This window comes from Pipistrellus kuhlii, unplaced genomic scaffold, assembly GCF_014108245.1.
Source record: "Pipistrellus kuhlii isolate mPipKuh1 unplaced genomic scaffold, mPipKuh1.p scaffold_m20_p_2, whole genome shotgun sequence".
Taxonomy (NCBI): Eukaryota; Metazoa; Chordata; class Mammalia; order Chiroptera; family Vespertilionidae; genus Pipistrellus; species Pipistrellus kuhlii.
Genome location: NW_023425515.1, coordinates 145,013,027 through 145,034,965, shown reverse-complemented (window position 1 = coordinate 145,034,965; position 21,939 = coordinate 145,013,027). Strand labels below are relative to the sequence as shown.

General features: G+C 36.9%; 1 protein-coding gene across 1 annotated transcript in view; it reads right to left on the bottom strand.

Annotated features, from left to right (window-relative positions):
• Window positions 1–2,566: 2,566 nt before the first annotated feature.
• LRRIQ3 (leucine rich repeats and IQ motif containing 3) overlaps window positions 2,567–21,939 on the bottom strand; it is a 74,299-nt gene continuing 54,926 nt past the window's right edge. Inside the window, 3 exon segments of the mRNA XM_045583819.1 lie at window positions 2,567–2,597; window positions 2,599–2,718; window positions 6,759–7,479. Of these exon segments, the coding sequence (XP_045439775.1) occupies window positions 2,567–2,597; window positions 2,599–2,718; window positions 6,759–7,479 (872 nt within the window).

The following is a 21,939-nucleotide window of genomic DNA, read 5'->3' as shown; positions in this document are numbered from 1 at the left end:
AAGGCAGAGGTGGTTAGGGGCAATCAGGCCAGGATGGGAGGGCAGCTGGGAGTGATCAGGCCAGCAAGAACAGGCAATTGGGGACAAGCAGGCTGGCAGGGAAAGGCAGTTGGGGGTGAGCAGGCCAGCAGTGGGGGGCAGTTGGGGGCAATCAGCCTGGCAAGGGGGAGGGGCAGTTGGGGTGAGCAGGACAGCAGGAAGAGTGGTTAGGAACAATAAGGCAGGCAGGCAGGTGAGTGGTTAGGAGTCAGCAGTTCCAGATTGTGAGAGAGATGTCCACCAAGGGGTCCCAGATTGGAGAAGGTGTAGGCTAGGGTAAGGGACACCTTCACCCCATGCATGAATTTCATTCACTGGGCCAGTAGTCCTACATAATAAAAAAGTAATATGCAAATTGACCATACCACTGCTATACTCACAAGCCACTCCCACCAGCCAATCAGAGCGAGTATGCAAATAAACCCAACCAAGATGGCTACAGCCACAGAGAGCAGGAGGGAGCTTGGGTTTCCGAGGCAATGGAGGAAGCCAAGCTTTCTGCTTGCCCTTACCAGCGTAGGCCTCCACTCCAGGCTACAAAGTTTTAATTATATAAGGTAAACAAATCCAAACAGAAATGGCTGCAGCCATGGAGCAAGGTTTGGCTCTGCTCCAGGCTACAAAGTTTCAATTGTAGAAGGTAAATAAATTCCAGATACCAGGGCCTCTGCTTGGGTCGTTGGAGGGGGAGGAGGAGGGAAGGGGTGTGACTGGACTGCAAACCACCACAGGCCCCTCGCTCAGGCTGCCTCACACCCAAAAGAAACCCCCATCCTGATCCGGGACAACCTTCAGAGCAAACCAGCTGGCCCCCACCCATGCACCAGGCCTCTATATTATCGAATAAGGGAGTAATATACAAATTGACCATCACTCCAACACATAATATGGCTGCCCCTATGTGGTCAAAGATCTTGCCCCTATATGGACACAAGATGGCCACCACAAGATGGCCAGAGGGGAGGGCAGTTGGGAGGCACCAGGCCTGCAAGGGAGGGCAGTTAAGAGGGACCAGGTCTTCAAGGGAGGGCAGTTGAGAGAGACCAGGCCTGCAAGGGAGGGCAGTTGAAGGCAATCAACCCTGCAGGGGAGGGCAGTTAGGGGTGACCAGGCCAGCAAAGGAGGAAAGTTGGGGGCAAACAGGCTGGCAGGGGAGCAGTTAGACATCAATTAGGCTGGCATGGGAGTGGTTAAGGGGTGATCAGGCTGACAGGCAGAAGTGGTTAGGGGCAATCAGAAAGGCAGGTAGGACCCAGCAGTCCTGGATTGTGAGAAGGATGTCAGACTGCCTGTTTAGGCCTGATCCCAACGGGCATTCGAACATCCCTCAAGGGGTCCTAGATTGGAGATTGTGTAGGCATGGCTGAGGGACACCCCTCTACTCCCGTGCACAAATTTCGTGCACCAGGCCTCTAGTCTATATAATAAAAGACTAAGTGCCTATTACAGCAGGATGACCAGACATCCAATCACTATAATGTGCACTGACCACCAGGGGGAAGACATTCAAAGCAGGAGTGGCCCCCTGGTAGTCATTACGCTCCCACAGGGGGAACACCATTCAGTCAGAAGCTGGGCTCATGGCTGGCAAGCGCAGTGGCAGTGGCAAGAGTCTCTCCTGCCTCCAAGGCAATGCTAAAAAGCAGGGAGCCGAGCAGTAAGGAGCAGGGAGCATGCAGGCAGTGAGGAAAGGGGTTCTGGACTGTGAAAGGGATGTCTGACTGCCAGCGTAGGCCCGCTCAATGGGAAGTGGGACTAAGCTGACAGGCAGACATCCCCTGAGGGCTCCTAGACTGGGAGAGGGCACGGGCTGAGCTAAGGGGAGCCCCCTGCCTCCCAGTGCACAAATTTTATGCACTGGGCCTCTAGTATAATTATATGTGTCCTCTCCCATTATGTTTTCATCCCATATGTGCAAAGGAAAATATCTAAAAATACATATACAAAATCATATAATATCTGTGAAAGTTAATAGCAATGTTTTTCTCTTTTATACTTTTAATTTCCTGAATTTTCATAAAAAACATGAGTCACTGATACAGTGGTGAGAACTTTATTTAAATTCAGATATTGTTTTTATAAAATGAACAGAAAATATAATTAAATATATGAAAGCAGGGTAATGAAACTAATCAAAGTACACAGTGTCTTATTAAAAGTCAGCAGTTAGAATGGAAATAACCAGGGTAATATTTTCAGAGAAACTGAAAATAGTTTTGTTATACTAGGATATGAAACAATATAAGTGACACCTTTTGCAGTATTTCCTGCTATAAAAAAATCAGTTTTAATTGTTCCTTAAACATCTGGATATATAAGACACATTTGAGGTGTCAAGTCAACTTAAGTTATGATCAAGTTAAATTATGATCAATAAGATAAACATTTTAATTACTCTTTATATTTTAAGAAGATTTATATACAAATCCGTCTTGTATTTCTTCTTTCATAGTATTATTTTAAAGTCCTTTAATTGAAAATAATAGCTATAATTCAAAATGACTATTGGATATGCTCTGGTATTGGTTCATTTTGTCATTCCACTGGGAATTTTAATACTTTTTTTTCATACTTTCAATTCTTGCTCTAGCTTCTTGTAATCTTTCACAAGCTTTCTGAAAGACAATCATATCATAAACAAATTTTTCTTCAGAGTGTCTTTTATACCTTTCTTGAGCCCTAAGGAGAAAAGGAAAGATAATGGAGATATTTTAAATTACTAAAATCACAATATTTAGTTTGATAGTTAATGATAATTAGATATATTAAAATAGACATATACAAATAGGGGGGAAATGACCAAACTTCACTTATTGCATATAATTTTATTGTAACATTCACTAATATTCATTTTAGGCTATTATTTTAATAGTTCTATTGTTTATAACAGAATCTATACAAACCATGGCTTAGATTCCTAGAGGCATCTAAACCAGATTATGAGATGATTTGCAGAACTTTTACTTTAGCCTCATTAAATCCAAACTTCTAGGAGTCCAGTTTTTGTTTGTTTGTTTGTTTTTTCATTTTCTTTTTGCTTAATTCCTTCACTTATTTCATCCACCCCTGAAATACTCTTCACTCTGATAGCTGTCAGCCTGATCTCTATGATTCTGATTCTATTTTATTTGTTAGTTCATTTTGTTCATTAGATTCCACATATAAGTAAAATCATATGGTACTTGTTTCTCTGACTGACTTATTTCACTTAGCATAATGCTTTCAAGGTCCATCCATGCTTTCACAAAAGATAAGAGCTCCTTTTTTTTTTTACATCAGAATAGTATTCCCTTGGTGTAGGACTGTTATTGGCTGAACTATGTCCCCTCCAAATACATATGTTGAAGTCCTAACTCCCAATACCTTAGAATGCAGCTGTATTTGTAGAATAAGTTCTTTAAGAGGTAATTAAATTTAAATGAGATCATATGGGTGAGCCCTAATCCAATATGAGAAGATTAAGATACAACAAGGATGTGCACACACAGAACAAAGGCCATGTGAGGACACAGTGAGACGCAGCCACCTACAAGCCAAGAAGAGAGGCCTGAGGAATACCCAAACCTGTCAACACCTTGATCTTGGACATCTGGCCTCTAAAATTATGAAAAAATAAACTTACGTTTAAACCACACAGTCTGTACAATATGTTTTTATAGTAGCCCTAGCAGACCAATACAGACTCTCAATTAGAGAAAGATGAAGAAGGTTATACTGTCAAACCTGGAAATGTCATGGACCTTAGGTTAACTCATTCACTCCTCCTCATTTATTCAAGAGTTATGTATTATAATCTTTGTCATATTCCCTAGATTCTATAAATATAAAGATACATATAACATGATATGACTATGAGAAATGTATAAAAAGTAAAGAGAAATAAAAGTATTTAAATCTATACTAATAAAAGATAAATATGCAAATTGACCATCACATTGCAATACCCACCAGCCAATCAGAATTGAGTATGCAAATTAACCCAATAAAGATGGCGACAGCCCTGCCCCTCAGCTGTTCTGGGCCTCTGGACAGCACACATGCAGGCGTGGAGCAGTCAAGTGGGGTGGGACACCTGCTATGAGAGGAAGGGTGAGGGGCAGAGGAAGCTACAGGAGCAGCATTTTGATCGGAGCAAAGACTGAAGGCTCTGGCCACAATGAAGACTGAAGACTCTGGCTGGAGTGAAGATGGAAGGCAGCGGTCAGAACGAAGGCCTGGGTCCCTGGTGCCAGAGGTATACCAGTGCTGGCAGCAAGGGGAATCTTCGTGCAACGGGCCTTAAGTATATAAATAAAATGCTGCAGTACCATAATGAAAGCACTATGCAAGGAGACTGAGTGAAACATGGTGAAAACAGGCAGAGGGAAGACAAGACAGACTTCTGTGCTAAAATAAAAGCACAGAGGGTAGCACAGCTTGGCATCCCTGAGAAGTGGCAGCACTCTATTTGTAAGGGTCAGACAGTTCTAGTAGGAACAGTAGAGCAGATAACCCAGAAAAACAGACTTATATATAGATCATCATGTTCTTTATATATGTTTAAGGCAACTCAAAATCTAGACTTGGGAAATAAAAAAGAAGCCTAAGTCTAAAAAAATTTAAAAATTAATTACCAAGTTCTTTGCATTTCCTCTACCTCATTTTCTTCATCTTCAAATGGGGGGAGGGGAGGGAAATAATCCAACTCAGAATTTGGTAAAGGACCAAATGAATTAACACATTTAAAATCCTTAGAGGAGTGCCTAAAATTTAATCATTCCTTCTACGGGGTAGAGAACAGTGGCATTCATCAGGACAGAAAATATAGGAAGAACTATTTAGATAAGGAAAAAGATTAGGGTTCTGTTTTTGTAAAATTGGGTTTAAAAAGCCTGGCTATCCATATGGCGATGAGAAGAGAGTTGAATAGAGAGAAACAATGGCTTATGGTTAAGAGTCAAGGAAGTGAAGCCATTCTGCTTGGGTTAGAATCCCAGATCTACAACTTATTGTTTGTGTGATTTTTGAGAAGTTATTCTAAGCTCTGTCTGCACCATTGTCTTCATCCTTAAGAAGGGACAATTCATCTCAATGGATTTAGTAAGGAGTAAATGACAATACATTGGAAATCTTTAGAGGAATTCCTAGACTTTAACAACCATACATTGAAAATCAGCAACAACTATTGTGTCTGGAGCTCTGGATAATAGTCTTGTCTGATTATATAGCAAAGTAAAAGTCATGGCAAAGGGACGTTGCACCTGTAATTAAGTCTAAAAAATGTACTGAAATAGTCGTTCTACAGATAATAATTATAAACTGTGCAAAAAATGTTTTTAAAAAACCCAACTATTTAAAAAGAACTGAAGAGAAACACAATGACTAATTATAATTAATAATATGCCAGGATCAAATAATTGGAAAATAAAATTATGAAATTAATTCCATTTCACAATACCATAAAAATCCTATAAAATACTTACATGCAAACTTAATAAAAATATGAAAAGCCTATCTTTGAAGAATATATGTGGTGAAAGTAAAGGAAAAGTTAAAAAAAAAATAAACAATCTTAGACATAAATAAGTATGCCAGAGTTTCAAATTTAAGAAGTAAAGCAGTTCCAAATGATGAGAGTTTTGTTATATCTTTGGAAATGAGTTTAAAGGTTTGTGGGGTACAGGTTAAACAATTGAGAGAGTTGTTCTTATGAATTTGGAAGTGAACTGTAATAACATAATCAAGGAAAATTTTATAAATCAAGATAAGACCACAGTTAATGATGAGGGTAGTGGAGGAGGTCAATTGATTACCAAAATAAAAACAAGCGGAGATTATACAATTGGATAATTGCCTTCTGTGCCACAGCTTCCTGCTAGTTGATACTCAACTTCATAGTGGACACCCTACTATTCTGCCTTGAGCGATGTCAGCAGGTTTTCAAAGTATGGACAAGAATATTTTGGAAAACTTATGACCAGCTTATACCTGATATGTAAGTGTTTTTAATTTTAAAAGTCTCTTTTTAATTTATTAAGTGTCCCTCTGGGTATTTTATAAATTTTCTAAACTAGAGATTTATAGTTCACCTTTCTTCTTTCATACTCCCTCACTCAACAGCAAAAACAGGGAGGTACTGTCTCAGTTATGACCTCACAGGTTATTGAGATTTATCAGAATGCTTTTAGGTCAAGTATCTGAACCAGAAAGAAAATGAACAAGAATTGAAAACTGAAGTCTTTAGACAGACACCTTTTTTTTTAAGTCACAACTCTTTTCTTCATGTTGATACTCCAGCTTTATTTGAAAATGTTTATAAATAAAACTCAATAGAACCTTTCGGGAGAACACTATATTGCCTTATTCTTGTGTGCTTTGGAAGATAATATCGTTGCAAGAATTTATAAGAGAAGATAATTCAGTTAAGATACATTAAGCTCTTAACTCTGTATTCTCTACAAATTAGTGATGGCCAGACATTCAATTTGCTGTGATAAAGTAAGTTGATTTCATCCTTCTAATACTGATTTGTATTTTGATATAACACAAAATCTGAAGATAGAGTTGTTTTATTGCCTCATCTTTGGTAATATATTACAATATATTTGTAATTTTTGGTTGTTTCTGTTTTCCAAAGTAAAATATGTCATGTTGTAAAGTACTGTTTATTAGATCTCAACATTTAGTATGCAATATTCACATGAAATTGACTTAAACACTTATATCAAAACTGTACCTACCTATATTCCTTAATGTATTTACATAAATCCTTTTGAAGTTTTCCTGTTTCTCGTTTTTGCTGAACTATCAGATGTTTCTCTTTTAAGAGATCATTTTTCTTCTTCAATTGCTTCATTTTATTTATATTTTTGTCCCAAATAACGAGCTCATTATTTAAGTTTTGAATTAATAAACGGTCTGTAGTTTTTTTGTGTTTTTCTTCTAGAAACAAAGCTCTCCTCTGTCTAACTTTGTCAAGGTATTTGGATCTGACCTGCCAAAATTGGTACAAACCATCCCGAATTGCCATGTTACCTTCTGCCATTTGTTTTTGAACAGCCCTTTTTTTTTTCTGTAACATTCCTTGAACATTTAAGCTAACTTTTTCTTGGGCAGTTTTTGCCATGGCTAAAGCTATTCCTCTTTTCTTCTGGCTTTCCTGATTCTTTTGTTCTAAGTGATATTCATCAATATCATAAAGTGTTTTGAGCTTTATACCGGTTCTGTGTATCATAAAAAACTCTCTTGCATTCTTCTCCAATAACAGGTGTGGTTGTGTAATTACTGGTTTTTGATGAGTAGTAGAAAATGGCTGTGTATATGTAGGAAAAGAAGCTAGTTCTTTTTTTTTCAATACTGCATACTTCAATGAATCTGAAGAATGTATGGGTAGTTTGAATACTGATATTCTAAAACTGGCATGTAATTCTTCATCCTCAATTTCATCTTCAGACTCCCGACCTACATCAGAAAGCAGACAAATACAATGCATGATATAAGTGTTAACCACAGTTTATTTTCTGTCTCAATTGTCTTGAAAGATACATTAATAAAATTCACAAGAACCTATTATTTATTTATATTAAGAAGTATTTTTCTAAACTAATGTTCCTTTTCAATTTGTGAATCAATAGTGATTTTAAAAAGAAAATCACTGTCAAATATTTTAACACAGAAATGCAAGGATTCCTATATTATCTTTTTCAATTATTTAACTTGCACTGACTCAATAGCAGTATCTTATACTTAATCATACATATTATATTTACATATAGCTATCTCCATTTGCAAAGAACTCTGTATCTGTTTTATCTTGTTTTTCTTAACTCTGGTGGAGACTAATAGCTGCCAACAATGTTGATTTCCCTTCATGGGACACACAAAGGAAACAAATAACTCAGCTTCCTTTGCTATTATTGTGACTATGAGACTAAGTGCTTTCCAATAGATTGTGGCAGGAGTAATATATATCATTTCTGGTATTTAGAAACAGACGTGCCTCCTCCTCCTTTATGATCCTGATCCACCACACACCTCGAAGATGGTAGTTACACAAGGTATGAGGACCCTATCTCCCTGAATCTTTGCTTGAAAAACTACTCACTGATTCACACTTTATGGAAATCAGAAATAAATGGCAAATCAATAAAAAAAATTCTGAGTCTATTTGTATCATAGAAATCCTAACTGATGTAATATTTTCTGACAAGCCTACTGATGAATTTAGTGGCAAATACTGGTTAAAAAGTTATATTGATTAACCACAGAAACAGATGTTTTCATGTTTGACTTTATTAAAATTACATCCTGCTAATTGTACTTTAAGTATTTTATCTTTTCTAATAGAAGATTCTTCTAAAGTCTTTATATATCATATCTGATGGTGGAGGTTTTATGAAAGTTAAGGTCTCCATAAAGAATGGCAGGTCTGGGCAGGAAGTGGGGAAAAAAGAGAATAGGTAAGATTTTTCAATAGAGGCCACAGGAATGTCAACATTAAAAAAGGAAGCAGTGTTCAGAGTTAGAGAACCAAGTCTTATCAAGTAAAAAAGGATATAAGGCTAAAGTATCCATAAATAAGTGTTAAGAGTTTGGGCCCAAGCCAGGCTGGTGTGGCTCAGTGGTTGAGCATTGACTCATGAACCAAGAGGTCACTGGTTTGATTCCTGATCAAGGCACATGCTTGAGTTGCGGGCTCGATCCCTAATAGAGGGTGTGCAGGAGGCAGCCAATTGATGATCATTGATGTTTTTATCTCTCTCCCCCTCTCCCTTCTATCTCTCTCTCTAAAATCAATAAAAGCACATTAAAAAGAGTTTGGACCCAAAGCAAATTACTAGAGACACAGAGAAACAAAGCCAGAGTCTCAGGTCTATAGTAAATAGGGTATGGGCTGGGGAAATTATTATATAGAAACAGCACTGTTCAGTGTAATTTGATTTTATATGTGAATTTTGGCATAGAAAAACTGACTAACAGTAAAAGATCAGGTACAGAAAATACAATTGAAATAAATTACTAAAGGTTCTGGTCACCAAATCCAATTTGTGTAGGGGTGGGAGGGTTTTCCCACACAACCATGCAGTGCACTGAAACCAGCTGGGTATATTACAATTCAACTCAATTCTGACACTAGCTACTTGGAGATATGGTCAGACACTACAGGTTAAAGGATTCAGTCCTACAAGACTGTGCATCCCTGCTTTAGGTATCAATTGCAAGTCCAGGTTATGATGATCAATCAACTATAGATTGGCAGTTCTACTGACCCCCTCCTTGGGTTCACTTAATTTGTTAGAGTGGCTCAGAAAATTCAAACATTTTACTATATATATATATATATATGTATATATATATATATATATATATGTATATATATATATATGGAACATCACATAGAAAAGGCACATAGGGCATGGTATGAAGAAAGAGTGTGGAGCTTCCATGCTCTCTATAAGTATACTATTCTTCCTGAAATCTTCACATGTTCACCAACTTTGAAACTCTCTGAGCTCTTTGGGTTTTTGTGCAGGTTTCATTACATAGTCATAATTGACTAAATCAATGAATATTGGCAAACTAAACGCAATCTCTAGCCCCTCTCTCCTCCTCAGGGGTCAGGGGTGAGACTAAAGTTCCAATCCTCTAATCATATCTTCAATCTCTTGGCAACTAGCCCCATTCTTAGGCATAGTCCAAAATTAATCTAGCAAAAAAAGACATCTTTGTTGTTCTGCTCTTATCACTTAAAAAAAATTCCAGGAGTTTTAGGAGCTCATCTTGTTCTTTCAATAAACTTATGAGGTAAGTATAAATAACTGTTATCTCCATTTTCAGATAAAGAAATTAAAACTTAAAGAAGTAGTCAATTTGCTGGATTAGATCCTAACATCTGGCTAACATTTTGCTGGAGATATATATATATATTACATATATATATATAATTGAATGAACAAAAGTAAGTAAATTTTAATAGCCTGTTAAAACAGAAATATCAACATTCATAAAAGAATCCAGGGAATTGTAACACAACGTTGCAAAGCCACATATAAATCTGAAACATGTCATGTGAATAAAAATTATATCACTGAAGGTATCACTTCACATAAAATACAGAAACCATATAACCATATAGGCCACTTAAGCTCTTTTCTTCCTGTATTTTATTTTAGTGTTACAATAGTAAGAAGATTTATATTATAATTCCTAGAGAAACTAGAGATAACTCAAATAGAGTCACCTAAAAATCCAACAAATACATTAAAATGGACTATAAAATAAAATAAAATAAAGTGGTCTATAAAAAAAAAGTTTGAACAGTTCTAAAGACAAGGAAAAAGAAACAGAGGAACAAAAATACTGAGAATGTAAAAATAAAGAAACCAACAAACAAAAAAATAGAAAAAGAAATTGGTCCTGATCTAAGAGAATTAGTTTCCTTATACAAAGAAAAGAAACATAAGAGAGTTCACTTACTCAGTCTTTCCATGCACACATACTAAAAAAATAAAAATAAAAAAAAGGACCATGTGAGCACACATCAAAATGTTATCATCTACAAGCCAGAAAGAGAGGCCTCAATAGAAATCATTCATGCTGGCACTCCGATCTCAGATTCCCAGTCTCCAGAACTGTGAGAAAATAAATCTGTTGTTTAAGCTACTCAATCTGTGTTATTTGAATATGGAAGCCTGAACAGACAAATACAAAAGGAGTACCTTGTCTTCTGAAGTTCTGAGTACATGTCCCCACCTGATATGCAGTACACACTCGTGTGCTGTTGAATAATGGGAGTGCCCAGAGACATTGGCTACCCTGATGGGGATGGAGTTGCTACAACCTCTGGGCTTCCTTTTGCCATAAATTTCATCTGGAGTCTTTGAGGATCAAGTGGGTCTGACATACTATTCTACAACCATGGCAGTAGAGAGGGGCTCAGGAGGTAGTCTATCACTTAACCATGAGTTATTGTATGTATGTGGTACTGTTTACTACTAAAAGAGATTTGAGAAATAGGTGTTTTAAAGTGAAGAGATTAAGGAAAAACATACACAGAAAACAAAACTCATAGATATAGACAACAGAGGGAAAAGGGGATGGGGCAGTAGAAGAAAGTAACAGATGAATGGTGATGGAAGGACACTCGAGTTGAGGTGGAGAACAGACACTACAATATACAGATGATATATATTTTAGAATTGTACACCTAAAACCTACATAATTATATTAACTAGTTACCCCAATAAATTCAATTAATAAACACACAAAACATGTCACATAACCTATGGTATAGCCAATCTTGGGTAGGGCTCCCTCAATTCAGACTATAAATATATCAGAAACTTCAATCGATTTTGGGGTTGATATACATTTTTAATAACATTCTGCCTAGCAGCAGTGTGGCTGCTCTTCTGTAAATTAGAGTTTCATTACATTGAAATATAGAATGATATAAAAATTCAATTAAATTTATAGTCCATTCACATTTTCACATAAACACACACTCACACACACACACACACACACACACACACAGAAATGCACATTTTCACCTACTCAATGTTACATTTGTCAATAAAAGAAATGAAATAAATATTGCATAGAGTATTTCAGTTATTTAAAATGTCTGAATTACTATAAAATTGTATTATATTTGTAACAGTTATTCAGATTTGTCACTGAATACTATGAAGATTATAAATGATTATTATTAAAAACTGGTATATTAGTTTCATATTGCTACTTAACAAAACACAAAGGCTCTGAAATAAGAAAATAAATATTTATTATTTCACAATTTCTTGGGGTTAAAAATAAAAGTATAAATTTGGAGGGTGGTTGTGACTCAGAGTTTCCCAATGATGTTACAGTCGAGATACCAACCAGAGTTGCGGTCATCCAAAGGCTTGACTGGTGTAGATTTGTTCTATGACTGGACAATTTAGATATACTGTCTTATAGCAGTGAGATCAAGTCAACTAATTCATTTATAGAAAATTAGCTTGTGCTACTACAGGAGCCTATTTCAACTCTTAGGGCAAATTTTTAGCTTTTGGAGAATAGAGAATATGATTTATATATTTTTGTATCCTCTACAAAGCTAGCATATATAATATATATATTTGTATCCTCTATTTTTTGGTATCCAATTTTAAAAACAAATATTAATTGGATATGGATATTTACACTCAAAACTATAATTTTTAAAGTATAGGTTATACTTTTAAATATATTACTTTATTTCAAAGGCTATATTTTATAAAAAAGTCCAGAGACCCACTATAAGACTGAGGTATAGCAGAGGAATTAACAATTGGAAATAACTGTTATGTACTTCTTTCCTCATCACATTAACTTATTCTTTTTCCCTTTCTCCTCTCTGGCATCTTTTATCTGCTTATTTTTCCTATAGACTTTTTGTTTCACCTTTCCTATGCATCAAGAGTTCTTGTTAGCCCTGACCAGAGAGATCAGTTAGTTAGTATTGTCCCCAGATGCCAAGATTGTGGGGTTCAATCCCCATTCAGGGCACATCAGGAAGTAACTAAGGAATGCATAAATAAATGGAAAAAGAAATCAATGTTTCTCTCTCTTTTCCTCTTTTCTTCCCTTCCCACACCTGCCTCCCATCTATCTCCCTTCTTCTTGCTCTTTATAAAAAATAATAATAATAAAAGAGGGAAGTTCATAGGATTACAGTCCTATGAAGAAAATTTTTAAATGAAAAATCTAACCCTACACCTAAAAGAACTTGAAAGAGAACAAGAAACAAAGTCCAGAGTAAGTATAATAGAAGGAAGGGAACAATAAAGATCAGTGTGAAAATATGATGTAAAAACTAATAAAGTAATACAAAATACCAATAAAACTGAGAGCTGGTTCTCTGAAAAAAATAAACAAAATTGATGAATCTCAACCAGACTCATCAAGAAAAAAAGAGAGAGGATTCAAATAAATAAAATAAGAAATGAAATAGGAGAAGTAACAACTGAATCCACAGAAATACAAAGGATTATAAGAAAATATCATGAACATACTTGGACAACCTGGGTGAGGTGAACAAATTCCTAGAAACACAATCTTCCAAAACTGACTCAGGAATAAACATAACACATGAATCTATAATAATAAATGCATAATATGCTAATCAGACCTTACAGCTGAATGACCTTCTTTCTGGATGTCCTTCCGGATGACCTTCCAGACAAAGCCAGGACTGCTAGGGCTAAGGCAAGCTGCCACAGCTGGGAAGGCCAAACCTCTTGCATGAATTTCATGCATCAGGCCTCTAGTAGATTAATAAGAACTAATGAAATATAAGCAGTAAACAAAAAATTCCCAGCAAACAAATGTCCTGAACCAAATAGTTTCACAGTCAAATTTTACCAAACATTCAAAGAAAAACTAACACCTATCTTCCTTAAACTATTTCCAAAAAATTCAAGAGAAGCATAGACTTCCAAGATTTTTATGAGGCCAGCATTATCCTAACTCCAAAACCAGATAAAGACACTACAAAGAAAGTAAGTTATCCCGTGGTCAGCAAACTGTGGCTCGTGAGCCATATGTGGCTCTTTGGCCCCTTGAATGTGGCTCTCCCACAAAATACTACATCCTGGATGAATCTATTTTGAAGAAGTGGCATTAGAAAAAGTTTAAATTAAAAAATTTTGGCTCTCAAAAGAAATTTCAATCATTGTATATTGTTCATATTTGGCTCTGTTGACTAATGAGTTTGCCAACCACTGTATGTAGGCCAATATCCCTGATGAACATTGATGTTAAAATCCTCAATAAAATATTAGCAAACCAAATCAATAATATATTAAAAAGATCATACACTATGGTTAACTGGGATTTATTCTAGGGATGCAAGGTTGGTGCAATATTTACGAATCAATAATGTGATAATCACATAAATAAAAATGAAAAATCACATGATCATATCAATAGATGCAAAAAAAGTATATGATAAAATTCAGCACCCATTTATGATTAAAAAAAAAACTCTCAGCAAAGTGGGACTAGAAGGACCATACCTCACTTAACAAAGGCCACATATAAAAAATCTTCATCCAAAAACTAAAAGTGTTTCTCTTAAGGTCAAGGAACAAGACAAAAAACTAAAAAAGTGTTTCTCTTAAGGTCAAGGAACAAGACAGGGATGTCTGCTTTCACCACTCTTATTTAACTGGAAATCCTAGCCAGAGTGGTCAGACAAGAAGACAAAATAAAAGGCTTCCAAAATGGAAAGGAGGAAGTAAAACTGTCATTATTCACACATGACATGTTAGAAAACCCTAAAGTTGCCATAAAAAACTACTAGATCTAATAAATTAATTTTGCAAAGTAGAAGAATATGAAATTAATATTCAGAAATTGGTGGCATTTTTACACATCAATAATGAATCATCAAAAAGAGAAACTAAAAATCCCATTTATTATTACAATAACAAAACAAAACAAAAAAGAGGTACCTAGGAATAAATTTAACCAAGGAGGAAAAAAAACTGTACTCAGAAAACTACAGGGACATTAAAGAAAGAAGTTGAGGAAGATACAAAATAAGTAGAAGCATATACTCTATTCATAAGTTGGAAGAATTAACATCACTAACAATGTCCAACTACACAAAGCAATCTATAGATTCAATGCAATTCCTATTAAAATACCAATGGTATATTTCACAGATCTAGAACAAATATTCCAAAAACTTATATAGAACCAAAGAAGATCCCTGAATAGCCTTATCAATCTTGAGAAAGAACAACAGTGTAAGATGCATCACAGTATCATATGTGAAACTATACTACAAGGCCATTGTAATCAAAACACCCTTGTACTGGCTGAGAGGCCAGAAATAAACCCACAATTATATGGTCAATTAATATTTGACAAAGGAAGCAAGAGCATACAATGCAGTCTCTTTGAAAAATGGCTCTGGGAAAACTGGACTGGGATTATGCCTATCAGAGTTCCTCATTTTGTGTTTCTATAAAAGTACCTTACACATAGCAAATGCTCAGTGTTAAATGTATATATTTCACGTATATTTTATTTAGCTGATTGCTGTGTTTAGCAAAGAAAACATTTTTCTATTAAAGAGAGATGCCAATACCCACAGAAACCAAATAATTCTCAGAAGCTTTTTGTTTTATTTTTTCTGTTTCTTAAATAGAAGGCTGAAAAGAATATACTTAAACCCAAAATGATGCAATTCCATTGAATTTGGTAAATAATAAAGGGACATATTAATAAAATAACATTTTGATAGGTCTCTGTCTTAGTGCCTTAAAATGTCTAACCCAGAATGACTAAAGAAACTGTGATATATATATATATATATATATATATATATATATATATATATATATATATACAAGGAAATATATTTAGCTTTTAAAAAGAAGGAATTCTGCAATATGCAACAAATTGCATGAGCCTTCAGGACATTATGCTAAGCACAATAATTAAATCACAGAAAGGCAAATACTGCACAATTCCATTTATGTGAGATGTCTAAAGTAGATATTTAGAATTTTTAATTGCTACTTGTAATCATATTAGAGTTCATTTTTCTGGTTTTCTCATTCCTAAATTATTAATCTCCATCTTATTTCAATTGTAATTCATCCTGATATGTTAATAATTCTTCTATTTTAATTTCTCTTTGGATAATATACCTAGTATGTCTAAGACTCTGTGAGCATTTATTGAATCTTAGACCTCAAATCTCAATTCCAGTGTTTTAGTAATGTAATAGACACCAATTTTCCCCAATGGCAGCTACTTAAAATTACATATGGTGTCAATGAGAAATTTTATAGCTTCTAGCTTCCTAGAGTCATTTTGATTTATCTATCTATTAATTCTTCTATGTACCCATCTTTCCATCTATCCATTTATGTTTTAGTAGCTTGGAAATTCAACTGAAATTCAGTAATTACAATATAAAATTTCTGATTCAAACTCCTTCCATTTCTTAATTTTTCCTCTAAATTTTTAGTTTAATTTTTAATTGTTTGAGAATTATGTTGTTTCTGTGGATATTAGCCATCTCTCTTTAGTAGAAAAATGTTTATTTTGCTAAACACAGTAATCAGATAAATATAATATATGTGAAAAATGTATATGTAACACTGAGCATTTGCTATGTGTAAGGTACTTTTATAGAAACAGAAGATGAGGCACTCTGATAGGCATGATCTCAGATCTCATGAAATTTCTAGTGACAGAAAGCAGATAACAAACTCCTAAACAAAAAAATATCATGCAGGAATGAGGGTTCTGATGAGAATAAATAGGGTAATATGACAGTGAGTCTAGTAATTTTACTGGTATACAAGAAAGATTTTTAATAAGGAACTCAACTGAATCTCAAATATGAAACACAAGAAGGAATAAGCAATGGGAAAATTTGGGAGAAAGAATGTACCAAGAGAAATGAGAAGTTACTGTAAGGACACTAGGTAGGAGCACATTTGGCCTATTATGGATACAAAGAGAAAGCAATTTTTTGTTGGAAACCAGTGAATAAGATACATACAGGTGGTTTTGAGATGTAATGAGAGGTAAGATAGATTATCTGGAGTATTGTAGGCAACTGAAAAAGTTGGGATTTTATTATGAGATTTCAAGATAGAGGATGGAAGATTTGGGATTTTTTAAAAGGCAAAGCCAATAGGGCTACTGATAAATTAAATCACAGAGGAGACCAAAACAAATAAACAAACAAACGAAAACACAAAAACAACAACCCACAATCAAGAGTGAATGCTCCTAGCATTTTGTCTCAACAAATGGTGATGCCATTTGTTGAGATAGGAAACATAGGGGGGAAGTAAAACTTAATGAACTAGGTTAAATATTATATGTATCACTATTTATGAAGTTCATAGTTTTCATATTCAGATACAAGCTACCATTTCATTAATATGTCATATTTAAATTCTTTATCTTTAAAAATATTACTTCCCACTTACATGATTACTAATAATAATATGGGAAAAATTGAGGAAAATAACACCTTTGTATATTTTTTCTTAATTATACCAGATTACTTTTGAGGTACATTCATTAATTCCATGAACTGCACAATTCAATGCAGGTTAACTATTTTTTCAATATAGTTTACCCTATGAAAAATAAATGTTTGCTAAAAAATTCTCCTTATATTTTTACAGCATATAAAATTCCCTATTTAAGAGCAAAACACTGGACCACATTGTAATCAGTTTATTTTCATCTGCCTCAACAGATAGTTTTAACTGTCAAATGAAACTTTCAGAACTCACAGGAACACAGAAGCCAGACCCATTTCTGGTCAACAGAACTTATTTGGTTCTTCTAAACGTATTACAGATTTATAAGCCATCTGTGAAGAAACAAATGATCTAAGACTATTTAAAATCAGCGCAGGAATGATCTGAATGTTCACAAATGGGTCTGAAGCAGTTGCTCTCTTCAGCAAAACTGCCTGACATCTTAGCACAAGCAGATGGCTTTGTGTAGTAAACAGGCTTTGAGGCAGCTTTGAGTTCAGGTGAAGCAAAGACAAATAGGAGGGAAAGAGGAAAATATAAACAAAACAATGTGACATCAACTTCTGCCATGCATAGAGTTTTTCCTGATTTGTTAGGCACATAAATATCATTGAAATTATCGTGACACAATGGCTATTTTCTTCCTTTGAGGTTTTCTTAGTAACAATACAAAAGGGTCTGAGGTTTAACTCCACCCATTACTTACACACACACACACACACACACACACACACACACACACAATCCTATATAATAAAAGGCTAATATGCAAATAGACTGAACTACAGAACAACCAAACAAACTGTCACTATAACATGTGCTGACCACCAGGGGGCGTGTGTGGAACATGGCAGGAATCGGCTGTGGTGGGATGGTGGAGCAGGTGAGCAGGAGCACCAGACCAAGGTGGGGCGCCAGTGGCTGTCATCTGGTGGTTACTAAAAATTCTTTGCTCCCCCCAAAACCGGTTTGGCTCAGTGGTAGTGCGTCGGTCTGCAGACTGAAAGGTCCCGGGTTCGATTCTGGTCAAGGGCATGTACCTTGGTTGCGGGCACCTCCCCAGTGGGGGGTGTGCAAGGGGCAGCTGGCCGATGTTTCTCTCTCATCAACGTTTCTAGCCTCTCTCTCTCTCCCTTCCTCTCTGTAAAAAATCAATAAAAAATATATTTAAAAAAAAATTATTTGCTCCCATGTGCCCCAATCCTGCTGGGATCTTGCACCTGCTGCTGGCACCAGCTCCACTTGCACCCGCTTCTGGAGCCTGAGGCACCACTGGCACCCACTGCTAGCACCTATGCTGGCCCCGATTTCTCTGCACCATCAGCAGATGTGAGCAGCGGCTGCCAGCCTTAATCACCCCTCAGGACTTTTCCACACACACACACACACACACACACACACACACACACACACACACCTCCCCCTGCTCCTGAGGGGAGATCGAGGCAGCAGCTGCTGCTCACACCCACAGCTAGCGCTGGTCCCAGTGGCTTCACACCTATATTGGGTGTGTGCAGGGATGGTGCCATCAGCATGTGGGAGAGGTGACAGAGGGAGCAGAGCTGTTGGCAGACAGGGGACCAGGGAGCCACAGCAGAGGGGCTGGGCAGAGGCATGGAGGATGCACCAAGATCCACCCCTGTGCCTACCACAGCCTCCAGGCCCACAGTTCCTTTCAAGGTTCACGAATTCATGCACTGGGCCCCTAGTGTGGTATAAATAGCCTAAGATGTACCAATCCAAGATCATCATAATACACAAAGTTTATAAAAACTGTATATGTCACATGTAACAGAATTATATGGGGACTGATTGCAGTAGAGTAGAAAGTTAGAGATGTTTAGAAATTTTCCCTCTTAATATCATTATACATTTTTGAAAATTAGATATATTGTGTGAAAATGCTGTACAGAAGTCTACTTCTCTACAGTCTATAAGGGAAAAAAGTGTAATGAATTCCATGCTAACCACAAAATCTTATACTTAAAAACACACACACAAAAAAAAAACACCAAACAATAAAACAAAACCAAAAAAGAAAAAAACATGGCAAACATGAAAGCAATAAACATACTTATAAGATGTATATTAATATGTAAGATACTTAAAATATTATTATTTGAACATTAAAAAATGAGGTTTCTTACAACTAATTGTTTTAATTGCAAGGATATGGTTGCTGTTGGTGACAACATCTCAAATAAATATCCCCATTTTTGGACATCCAACATACTTTACATATGATTTTTTTCAAGATCTTTATTGAGATATATTTAATACTAGAGGCTTAATGCATGAAATTCATGCAAGGGGCTTGACCTCGTAGCCACAGCAGCTTGCCTTAGCCCTCACAGCCCTGGAAGATCTGAAAGCCGTCCAGAAGGATGTCCAGAAGGTTGTTCAGCTTTCTGGTCTAATTAGCATATTATACTTTTATTATCATCCTATCCAGTAAAAGAGAAACATGAAAATTGACAGTACCCCTGCTATGCGCACAAGCCACGCCCACCAGCCAATGAGGAATGAGTATGCAAATTAACCCAAACAAGATGTTGGCGGTCACAAAGCTGAAGTGAGCAGGAGGCTTGGGTTGCCCCTGGAGATGGAGGAGCCCAAGTTTCCTGCCTGCCCTGGCCAGCCCTGGCCTCTGCTGAAGGCTACAAAGTTTTAATTATAGAAGATAAATAAATCCCAGATACCTGCTTCCAAGCTGGCGCTGGCCTCTGCTTAAAGAGGCGCTGAAAAAATAAAAGGCAAAAAGGAGGGGCTGGGAGCTTGGATCCTCAGAGCCCTGGCAAATAGCCGGGACTGGTTTGGCTCAGTGGATAGAGCGTCAGTCTGTGGACTGAAAGGTCCAGGGTTTGATTCCAGTAAAGGGCATGTATCTTGGTTGCGGGCACATCCCCAGTGGGGGGTGTGCAAGAGGCAGCTGGTCGATGCTTCTCTCTCATCGACGTTTCTAACTCTCTGTCCCTCTCAATTCCTCTCTGTGTAAAATCAATAAAATATATTTTTTAAAAAAGAAAAGCAAACAAACCTATGCAAATTAACCATTACTCCACCACACCCACTAACCACGCTCACAAGACACAGCCACCAGCCAATCAGAGAGAGTATACAAATTAACCCCAAACAAGATGGCTGTGGCCACAGAGAGCAGGAGGGAGGCTTGGGTTTCCCTGGCAATGGAGGAAGCCAAGCTTTCCACACACTCTGGCTAGCCCAGGCCTCCACTCAAGCATACAAAGTTTCAATTATAGCAGGTAAATAAATTACAACAGAAATGACTGCCACCATGGAGCAAGCAGGAGGCTTGGCTTTGCTCCAGGCTACAAAGTTTCAATTTAGAAGATAAATAAATAAATTTCAGATACCAGGGCTTCCATTTGAGTCACAGAGGGGCATGGCCAGCCTTCAAACCACCACAGGCCCCTCACCCAGGCCACCCCATGCCCCAGGGGAACCCCCACCCTGATTTGAGACACTCTTCAGGCAAAACCAGCTGGCCCCTACCCATACACCAGGCCTCTATCCTATCTAATAAAAGAATATGAAGATTGACCAGAAGTTCAACACACAATATGGATGCCCCCATGTGGTCAAAGATTCTGCCCCCATGTGGACACAAGATGGCCACCACAAGATGGTCAGCAGAGGAGGGCAGTTGGGAGGGACCAGGCCTGCAAGAGAGGGCAGTTGTGGGTGATCAGGCAAGCAGGGGAGGGCAGTTAGGGGGAACCAGGACAGCAGAGGAGGGAAGTTGGGGGCAAAACGGGCTGGCAAAGGAGCAGTTAGACATCAATCAGGCTGTCATGGGAGTGGTTAGGTGGTGATTAGGCTGGCAGGCAGAAGCAGTTAGGGGCAATCAAGAAGGCAGGAAGGTGAGCAGTTGGGAGCAGCAGTCCTGGATTGTGAGAGGAATGTCCAGTGGGATCGGGCCTAAATGGGCAGTGGGACATCCCTCTATGGGTTCCAGATTGGAGAGAGTGCAAGCTGAGCTGAGGGATATCTCCCACCACCCCCGTGCATGAATGTTGTACACTGGGCCACTAGTCTATTTAATAAAATAGGCAAAAACAGACACCCCACAGGAGATTATATATGGATGGTAGATAAACATATGAAAAGATGCTCAAAAGCTATGTCAATAAGGAATTTCAAATTAAAGTAACAAAGACGTAACTCTACACAGCTATCAGAATAGAGAAAAATCTAAAACACCGAGAGTAGCAACTGCTGGGGAGGGTGTGGAACAGCAGGAACTCATTCATTGCTGGTGTAAGTACACAATGTTACAGCTACAAGGGAAGACAGTTCGGTGCTTTCTTATAAAGCTAAACATAATAGTACCAAAGGGTTTCAGAACAGCCTCTTCAAGATATAGAATGTTGGTATATTCTTTATTTTGAGCTAAAAGCAAGTAAGATCCTGCAGGCTCCAGATAACTTCTGCCACAGAACCCTCAACTACCTAGAAAATTTTAAATTAGAGACCTGGCCCTTAATAAGAGTTATTTCCAGAAATAACTTTTCATGACCTATCTATAGGGCAGAACAAACACCTCATTACTGAACACCTGTTTTTCCTATTGATTGAAGATTATCCTCCACCACTTTGAAGCTCCAGTCCTCTTACCACATTCCTTAGCTCAGGATGTCATACATACTTCATTTTACCTTCTGAACCCCTCATGTATGTAGGGTTCCCATACATACATGTCTAATTAAACTTGGTTATTTTCTCATTCATCTGCCTCATGTTGATTTAATTATTAAACCAGGATAAAATAAAAATAAAATAAAACAAAAACAAAAATCAGGAGAAGGAACCTGGAAGTATAAAGGTTACTTTCTTCCTCCCCACAATGCTCCTCAGTATT